The sequence below is a fragment of the Aulostomus chinensis genome, chromosome 15, assembly GCF_037954235.1.
Source record: "Aulostomus chinensis isolate RoL2024-O1b breed Wild chromosome 15, RoL_Achi_v1.0, whole genome shotgun sequence".
In the NCBI taxonomy this organism is placed as follows: Eukaryota; Metazoa; Chordata; class Actinopteri; order Syngnathiformes; family Aulostomidae; genus Aulostomus; species Aulostomus chinensis.
The window spans coordinates 17,893,635-17,903,113 of record NC_141334.1 but is presented as its reverse complement, the minus strand read 5'-3'; the positions used below and the strand labels follow the sequence as shown (position 1 = coordinate 17,903,113).

The following is a 9,479-nucleotide window of genomic DNA, read 5'->3' as shown; positions in this document are numbered from 1 at the left end:
CTTTTGTTCAGGTTGAGATGAATTAGCAATTAATTTATAATAGAACCCATTTATTATTGAGGGGCAATCATGATCAAACTTTAAAAACTAAATGTCATAACTAGCATTATTTCAAAGTTTTATTCAGGTTGAGGTACCAATTAGTTTATGCACCTTTCTACACTGACTTGTTAGAGGTGGGAATCACCAGAGGTCCTTGATACAACACCACGATACCCAAGCCACTACATTACTGCCATTTTCAATATTTTGCGATGAGAGTATTGTGATACGATATCTTGCAGCATGATGTGATTTATTACCCTTTTTCAACTTGAAATTATATCTAAAGGAAAACTATCTGAATTCATCTGTTTTATAATGTAAAAGAAATTGAAGTGAGATGAACAAATTGAACTTCATCATTTTATTTAGCTGACTTGACAGTGTTTTTACAGTCCAACTTCAATGAATACAAATGTGGGAGGCCTGGGCCGTATTATCAGCTATCACAAGCATTTTGAACAATACAACTTGAACCAAACAAAATGCAGCTCCTCCACCAGATGGGGAATTTTGTGAAGTGAATCACTGTTAAATTGACAAAAAATAAAATCAAACATTGGCATCCTCTCAAAGTACAATGTGAGGCTGTTTGCTGCTGGCCTTGGGGCCGACCAGGTTCAAGGACACTGAATGTCTGATTGTCAGAATTCCTGCTCAACATAACCTGATGTCAGAGTGGTCCTCTGTGCTGTGACAAATGATGAACTGGACTGAGCCGGACCGCGTCTGTAGGATCACAAGTACTGTCAACAATGCAACTTGACCAAAAAAAAAAAAAAGAAGAAGCTGCTTCAGCAGCTGTAAATTACTGTTAAATTGAAAAATAAAATAAAACATGCACTTTTACATTAAAATACAGTAAATAAACTGTGCTGCTGTTTGCTGCCAGCCGTGGAGCTCAAAGTTCAAAGGCATTTGGCCACTGAACGAACGTCTGCATTCTTGCTCAGAAGGAGGAGCTGATCAACACGTCCTGATGTCAGAGCGCTCCTTTGTGCTGTGCCAGTGTCTCCAGCAGTTGAGAGGACTCTTTCTGCTGGGACGCTAGGACCTCGGATATGGAGGTTTCTTTTTGCCAGCATGGCCAGTAAAGGATAGACGTGCTCCTTTACTTTCCACCAGTTCAGTGGGTCTCCTCCACGCCCCAGCGGTGTGACCCCCTGGTGTCTCTTCACCTCCTCTACAGCTATGGCAGATCATTTTTGAGTGTGGCTCCTCCAACAGCTCCATAAGTCTGACCAAGCAAGTCTACCAGCCCACAGGATGCCTTCCTCATCTTGGCTGGTATGGCAGAGGGTCTGGGACCATCAGGTTCCTCCTGATATTCCTGGGCTTCTTGTTTCTGATGGTCTGCTGCCTCTTTTGTTCCTGTAAATCACACAATACATATCTTAATATATGCAGCAAACAAGTTTGAAGACATAAATGAGCTAGACAGTGGTACTTTTATCTCATCGTAATACATTGACAGTTCATTTCTATTTCCTTAAATCTTCATTACTATTAGACTACAGAGGAGAGGTTTTGTTTTTTTTTCCAGGATGGAAAACATTCAAGGATTTTTTTAAACGTTTGTTTGCCTGAAGGGTTCCAGCCTCAGCAACCAGATTTCCTCTGTGGACAGGAACGGTCGGCCACTTCCATGGACTTCAAGGCCCGGCATTCCCAATGTCCGTGTCATTCAGGGCAAATTGATCCGTGCTGTTGTTCCTCACATTGGGGGATGGCTGCTGCACGTATGACGGGCTGTTGGTCGAGGAACCGCTGGAGCCTTTCATCAGCTCTGTTCCATCGCGTGCTGCCATCAGTCTTGAGCTCATCTACAGGCACTTCCCACTTCTTTTTCTGATTCTCTCCAGAGTGGTTTGCCACCGTGCGTCTGTCGAGAAGAGCCAGTGCTGCGACGCAGTCTCCCTGGAAGCCCGGCTGCGGCTGACAGGTTTGTCGCCCCTTGAGAGGCCAAGGTGAAGGAGTGAGCGAAGAACTTCACATGCAGGTATCCTGCTGACTGCATGACAACGATCATGTTGGACCCGTTGTCTGCCTCAACTACAAAGTTTTTTCCGCAATCCCCCACTTGTGTGCCGCGTTTGGAAGCAGGTTTACGATGTTTGCGCCAGTGTGACTTTTATGTGCGGCTCGTTTCTCCAATCCTCCGTGATAAGATGTGCGGTTACAGTCACGTGTGAATCAACTGCCCGCGACGTCCACGCATCACACGTTCATGCAACTCTTTGTGCTGTTCGTGAAGTCTCCTGAACCTCAATCTTAACTTCTCTGTGCAGTTTGGGAAGCGGTGTGTCGGTGACATAGGGTGGCCATACGTCCGGATTTAGGCCGGACAGTCCGGAATTTAAATGCCTTGTCCGGCGTCCTGTGCAGCCTCAAGCCGGACGCTTATTTGTCCTCCTTTTTGGAGTTGCACTTGAAGGAAACGCTGCAAATCATCCAATGATGTAAGACTTTCAGTGATTGGTTTAAAATATGATTGGCTAAAAGCGGTGTCACTCAATTCCCTGATTTCTCATTGGTTGAAAATGTAAACAAGCCGCCCCCTGTTCCCATGTGTTAGCCGCTATGTCGTCTTGTTTCTAAATGTTAGCACGCCGAAAAGACGGACCTCATTCAACGCGGAATGGTCAAAGGAGCTTACATTCATAAGCAAAAGTAGCAAAGACGATCTGATGTGTCGCTGTGATGTGGACGTCAGCACACGTGCTGGAGCGGTATCTGAAACTGTTTTCCAAAGCAGATGGACCACTTGTGAATCTCAGGAAGGTCAGCTCCTACATTTTCTCCATCCCATGCAGCAACGCACACACAGAACGAGTCTTCTCAATGATGGCATCTGCATGGAGAAACGAGAGGAATCGTCTGGATGTGGACAGCGTTAAAGCAGAGCTCCAAGTTTGTGTCAACTTCACCTTTCCCTGCACAAGCATGTACCAGAAGTTCCTTGGAAACAAAAAACTCTTGGATGCTGCCAGAAAAGGCCAGAAGTATTTCAGATAGAGGATCAATTATTTGGTGAGTACAATATTATCATCTTTTGTTTGTTACTTGTGTACTATATTTAATTAAACAAATATACACTTAACACTTGTAATGCAACATTTTGATTCTATGCATGGGCTTTATAGTTAAGAAAGGAACTTCTGCATGGGCTTTATGAAATGAATATGTACTAGATTTAAAACAATACAGATTTTTGAAGGTTGATAACAGTATTTTTGCTATGGTTTTAGTTGCAGTGCAGGCTTGGCTATGATGAACCTGAAGGTGCTGTTGTCTCCTGAGCTGCTGCAGCAGCTGAAGGTGGATTTTGCTGAGGGCTGAGGCCATAATGAAGAACAGGAAACTGAGAACAGGATACTGAGGACAAATCAGTTAAAATACAGGTGGACTGCTGCACTCACACATACATAAACACAAATATGTTACATTTTTTTACACATTTTTCAGGTCGATATTCACCTGTTACATGGTGTTTTTTCTCAGTCTTTTGTTGTTTACATAAAACAAATGTTCTTTATGGTTGTTAAGACCTGGGATGTGTATTTTTTGCATTAATTAATTTATTTTTTATGTCAATTTAATGCCAAATATGCTTTCAAAACATGTGCACTTGAGGATTTTTACTTATTTAAGAACTGGAATGTATTTTTTTTAACATTTATTTATTTTTATGTAAATTTATTATTTGCACATTTCAGACCATACATGTTCTGCTGTTCTGGCACTGCACTTTGAATGATGAATGTATTGAATAAATTCAAATAGTGTGAACAAAGACCTTTCACCTTTCACTTACACACAGACATACATCATGATATATGATAGATAAAATTGTCTTGTGATGAACAGCGTACCTCAGAATCACTGTGGTATTGTAAATTATATTGTAGTGGGTAGTACACTAGAGTTGTATGTTGCGATTTTTCTTTTCTCACTAAATGCCGCAAAGTGTCCTCCTTTTTGGTGTTGTGGAAATGGCCACACGGCCTACGGTGACATCGCGCTGGGACGGAGTCACAGAGCAGGGCTCTAGCGTCTTTAGCATGTAGCCGAAGCCTTCGTTTTCCACAACAATTTAAGGCATGAATGTTTTCTTCTCCCCTTCCGCCCTTCGACTTCAACCCCCCCCCCTTCCCATATGAAGACAGCAGCAGCATGTAGTTGACTGAATAATTGATGTTATGTCCAGCATTGAAACGTTTTTTTAATAATAATGATAAAAGATCCATACTTACCTGTATCGACACAGCGTTGTCACGTAAAATATCGCGATACTATGCTGAATGTCCCGCCCCCCATGTCTTCGCCATGATATTTTTGCCATATCTTATAGTTCTCTGACCAGTGTGTCGACCCTCAAGTCCTCACAAATACATTATTTTTTGAAATGGGGGAACATCATAATAAATCTTTAAAAACAGAAATTAAAGGCTCAATTGCCACCACTCCTCCTGGGGTGGTTTTATACCTGATACTTCCCACCAGAATTTTAGAACTGAAGAAGCTTCTTGGATGAGAGGCAAAACGTCTTCACGAGTCCAGTTGCCTAGTTTGACCTTTTTTTGAGGATTCAAATGACAACATCTATACATTCTAGTCAGTCGGTGTTTTGCTGACATTTGCTACTCTACAACACAACAAACCACATAGGGTCAGAGTTGGAATAGCAGTAATTAGAGATAATTCATGTGGTCCTACTCATTGGAAAATGTTCCATAATGTGTTCACACTAACAATAGCAACAGAAACCTGTCAGAGGCTAAAGATTCTAACTTTAGCTAGCGAAGTTAGAGAACGTTAGCTTAGCTGTCCAGTAGAAAAATGGTGATCAACATGGCTTCTCAACCTGCTTGGACCACCTTAGAAATGCTGAACCAACACCCTGACCCTTGTTTTGCTCTTTGTCGGTCAATTGGAGAAATATTTTAGCAAAATTAGACAGTTTTTATGAGGGCCATTTTTTTGTTTCCATTAACACTGGGAGACAGCTATTAGATTTTAAGATCTGGGGACAAAGCAAGTATTTGTAGATTCCCATTTTTGCGCTGGAAAAAACAACCTACCGAACCACTTACCTGTTCATGATTAGAAAACAGAGAGCTATTAACAGTGTGAATTACAACATTTCAATTTAACAAAATTCTAATTTCATTTCGTCATAGAATTTTTTTCCATCTGACATTTATGCAGCTTTGCTGTATCTAAATTCGATGAAATTCTCCTTAATTTCTGACTCATCATACAGGCAAGCCTAGTTAAACCTCCAGAGTCGTTGCTCCAGAGTGTTCCACCGTGGTACCTGCCAACCAATCAACCCCATCAGTGTGAACTAATCACCCCAGGGCCAGAGTGGACACACCAATGGAGATCCTTGTGTTCGAACATGGTGTTGAACAAACTGTGACTCGCACAGAAGTACAACAACTTAACACCACTTGGTTTAGGTCAGGCCTGATGTTCCTCTTAATTATGCCTCTCCAGGTCACTCCGTCATTGGCCACGTCAGTATTGAAGTCCCCCACTAGGACAATGGAGTCCTCAGTTGGGGGGCACAGAGCAACAAACACCACCCACTTCCATATGTTTGAAGGTAGAAAACAGGAATTACATCATGACTCCTTTATAATTAAACAATCCAATACAAAATGATGAATATCAGGGTTTTTTTTTTATAAATTACTATTTACAAAATTCACATACATTCACAAACACTGAACTATTAATGGACATCGGACACCAAATGAAAAGTTCCATGTTGTCCTTCTGGTCAAAGATGAAGAAAATGGGGCCCTGACTTTGTCCCCTCCCCTTCGTTCCCCTCATATGTGGCCAGGTCAGGCCAGGTGTTGTCTCCCTCCATCTTTGGTATCCTGGGTTGGACTGTGAGCCCCAGGAAGAGGTGTCTGCTGGGCTCAGCTCCACAAAGGCCTGGTGAAAGTCCTCCATCACTGGTGCTTCCTTTTTTAGAAATGAAATACAATGGAAATTCATGAAGACAACCTTCTAATAATGATAATAGACTGGATCTGTTCTGGTTGTCACATACACATCTCAGCAGTCCAGTCCAAAAGGGGGAAATTAGGTAGATTATTCATTCAGACATATTCAAACTTTCACAGGTCCAGCCTTAAAATCTCTTACCTGGTCCTTTTAGTGAAGAGGTTTTCCATGTCCGTCTCTCTGAGCTGCCTCCCAGACCAGGACCCTTGAGCCTGCTGCAGGTGTTGAGCCAAAGCTCTCACAGCTAAAACAGGGTCCTGGGTTTCCTGAGACTTGGGACATGGCTGGAACTTTTCAGAAGCTCGATCTCCTTCTTCAGGTCGAGCAACTGTTTCCTGTGAGCAGAGGGTTTCACCTTCATCCTCTCTTGCTCTTGTCGAGCCTGGATTTGTGCCAGCCTCAACGCAGATGCTGCCTCAGCACGTTCGGCTTCCTTCAGCCGCGCTTCTCCGTGCTGATACATTTCAGCAGCCTCCTGGCTAAGTTTCTCCCCCTCCTTGGCTTTTGTCATGACCGCCAGGGCCATGTTTGTCACGCTCTCTTTCTGTCTGTCCAGCTCCTCTCTCTGTTGCTTCAGAGTCTCTCTCTCCTGTGCCACAACCATCTCCTTCTCTCTCAGCTCTTCAGCACGACGCCTCAGTCCCTCTTGTTCCTGTGCCACTCTGCTGGCCTCTTGTTCAGCCTTCTGGCGTCTTTCCTTTTCCTTGGCATGGAAGTTCTTCCAGTCTTCTGCCAGCTTCCTCTTCTCCTCTGCCCAGTCTTGCATCACTGTCCTGTACTCTGCTGTCACTTCTCCAAGCTGCTGCTCACTTTCACACAGCTGAGCTTTCACTTTTTCCAAGTGGGCGGAGACATCGTTGCAGGTCTCACGCAGTTGTGTGTTGCTCTGGGCTGCCGACTCCTCAAGACACTTCACATTAGCCTTGTGTGTCATTTCCAAGACTTCTACGTCCTTTCTATGCTGCTGCTGGACACTCTGGAGCAACGTCTGGCTCTGGTCTCGCTCCAGTTGCAGAGCTTTTACCAGTTCCTCCAGCTGGAGGATACGAGCCTGATCCACTTGTCGCTGTTCAGTCAGTTCCGTGAGCTTCGACTGCATCAGCTGCTGTTGTTCTAACAGCTGCTGCAGATTGAAACAGCTTTGTCCTGGAACTGCTCCCTGGGCGTTCTTTCCTGTGGCAGGAGAGGCGTGATTGGTTGGGCTGGGTTGTTGGTGGTTGTTGAGGAAAGGAAGAGGCTTTGATTGTTTGGTCGTGTGTGTGGAGGTCTCCTGGAGGAACTCTCCGGCATCGCTGGCAAGGAATTCTTCCAGCCGGTGTCTTGTATTGCGGGATCGAGTAGAGGTGTTGTGTCTTGGTGCTTTGTCTTGGCCGACAGTCTTCCGGCGGGGAACGATCCCTGCAGGGGTAGCAGGGGACTGACCAGGTCCACTTGTGGGGTTGTCATTTGACAGGGTCTTCTCTGAGCCACCCTGACTCCATTTTCCTGGCAGTTTTTCTTCATCCTTAAATAAACTATGAATGAACTCATCTGAAGCTGTCAGACTTTCAGATCCCTTCTGGTTGTTCGTAGCAGGCTTGTTGGGGCTCATCTGGAAGCCACTTCGTCCAGTATTCTGAAAATAAGTTAAAGAAGGACAATAAACACTCACTGCTTGAACAGACTGCATAAATATTATTTGTAACGAGTATATTTCACTTCAAGTACACTTCAATAAACGAGATGTTAGTGAGAACAAATAGAATGTTGCTTTTTCTCCAGGTATCTTTGTCTGTCTGCTAACATGGGGGTTTAAATGGGTCAGAATTACCGGGCGCAGCTGCCCTGGCAGATTCAGCTCGTCTTCTCCGTCCTCTCTCACTTGTCCTCTGGAGACCTCTGGCTTTGTTTGTTTGGCCGTGTGTGTGGAGGTCTCCTGGAGGAACTCTCTGGCATCGCTGGCAAGGAATTCTTCCAGTCGGTCTCTTTTGTTGAGGGATCGAGTGGAGGTGCTGGGTCTTGGTTCTTTGTCTTGGCCGAACACACTGTCATCATCCATCTTAAATCTGACAGTCTTCCGGCGGGGAAGGGTCCCTGCAGGGGTTGCAGGGGACTGACCAGGTCCAGTTGTGGGGTTGTCGTTTGTCAGGGTCTTCTCTGAGCCACCCTGACTCCATTTTCCGTTTCCTGGTTCTGCTATTTTTTCATCATCCTTAAACAAATTATGAACGAACTCATCTAAGGATGATAGACTTTCAGATCCTTTGTTCTTGTCCTTCATAGCAGGCTTGTTGCTGCTCAGCTGGAAGCCATTTAATGCAGTATCCTGAAATGAATTAAATAATGTAAGTTAACAGTAATAACATAAAAAGAACTGTATTCTTTGTGTGTGTGTGTGTGTGTGTGTGTGTGTGTGTGTGTGTGTGTGTGTGTGTGTGTGTGTGTGTGTGTGTGTATGGGTCAGTAATTACCGGGCACTGCTTCACTGTCAGATTCTTCAGCTGAGGCTTGATAGTCTGCTGTTGTCCAGCAAAAACCTCTTCGGTTTTCTTCCCTCTGTCAGGGGTGGGTTGCTGGTGGGTGTGGATTAATGGACCCACATGTTCTCCCAGGCCTTGAGCCTTGTCCTTGAGGCCTGGCCTGTCAGCGCTGGCTGACTTGTCTTCCTGAGGCTGTTTCTTAAGGCTTTTGAAGACCTTCTGTTTCACGTGGCTCTCAGGTTTTGTGGACCTTGTGGAATTCTCATTCTCAGGTCGAGTGGAAGTGTTGGCTTTTGAACCTGAAACACGAAACAGCCTATCAAGTAATTCTTTATTGGGACCTCCAGGTCCTCTCTTCTTGCTGCCTTTGGACATGTTGAAACTTTGAATCAGTTGCCTTCAAAGTTGTGTGAGGAACTGTTGATCCTGCATTTCTGGATCCGTTGTCTCATACATGACATCACAACATCAGAGGTTTTGCTGTCACCTGCCAAGTCAGTCTGTGATGTCGTCTGTCATTTTTCTTCACTGACAAATCACTGCCAGTGATGAGTCAGCAAATTCTGACACAGATGTCTCACCGTTTTGGTGAAGTAATGCAGCGTTTTAAATAACGGAGTTGAAGCAGTAACTGATGTACTTTTTTTGGTCCCTTTTTCTCTCTCTTGATCCTCTGATGGTTTTGATAAACGCCAGTAAAGTTTCTCTTCGGTCTCTGACGTCCTCGACCCTGGAGTGCAGATCCAGGTTCCCTCTTCATCACTCTTACACAGTAAAATGCATCTGAACAACTTTGTCTACAAAACAGTGAATTACCTCACGTCAGACAGTCATTCTGCGTGATGTGACTCAGGACATTACACACGTTTCCCAGCCACTCTTTTTATCAACTGTGATCCAATTCAGTTGCTGAAACACAGGAAGTCCAATGTGAGTGTGTGAAGGAAGCTTTAACACACT

The 9,479-nt window shown here is 44.3% G+C and overlaps 1 protein-coding gene across 2 annotated transcripts; it reads right to left on the bottom strand.

Annotated features, from left to right (window-relative positions):
• Positions 1–5,562: 5,562 nt before the first annotated feature.
• Positions 5,563–8,950, bottom strand: LOC147249018 (uncharacterized). 2 transcript variants are annotated; one of them, XR_015119529.1, is made up of 4 exons: positions 8,511–8,950; positions 7,871–8,365; positions 6,202–7,675; positions 5,563–6,018 (listed from the first exon to the last, which is right to left on the bottom strand). XR_015119529.1 is itself a non-coding variant. In XM_086226966.1 (3 exons), the coding sequence occupies exons 1-3, from the start codon at positions 8,892–8,894 to the stop codon at positions 6,305–6,307; spliced, it is 2,250 nt and encodes a 749-aa protein (XP_086083092.1). In that variant the 5' UTR covers positions 8,895–8,950; the 3' UTR covers positions 5,563–6,304. The 2 variants fall into 2 exon arrangements, 1 of the variants encoding a protein (XP_086083092.1); XM_086226966.1 differs by having other exon boundaries at positions 5,563–7,675.
• Positions 8,951–9,479: the final 529 nt, after the last annotated feature.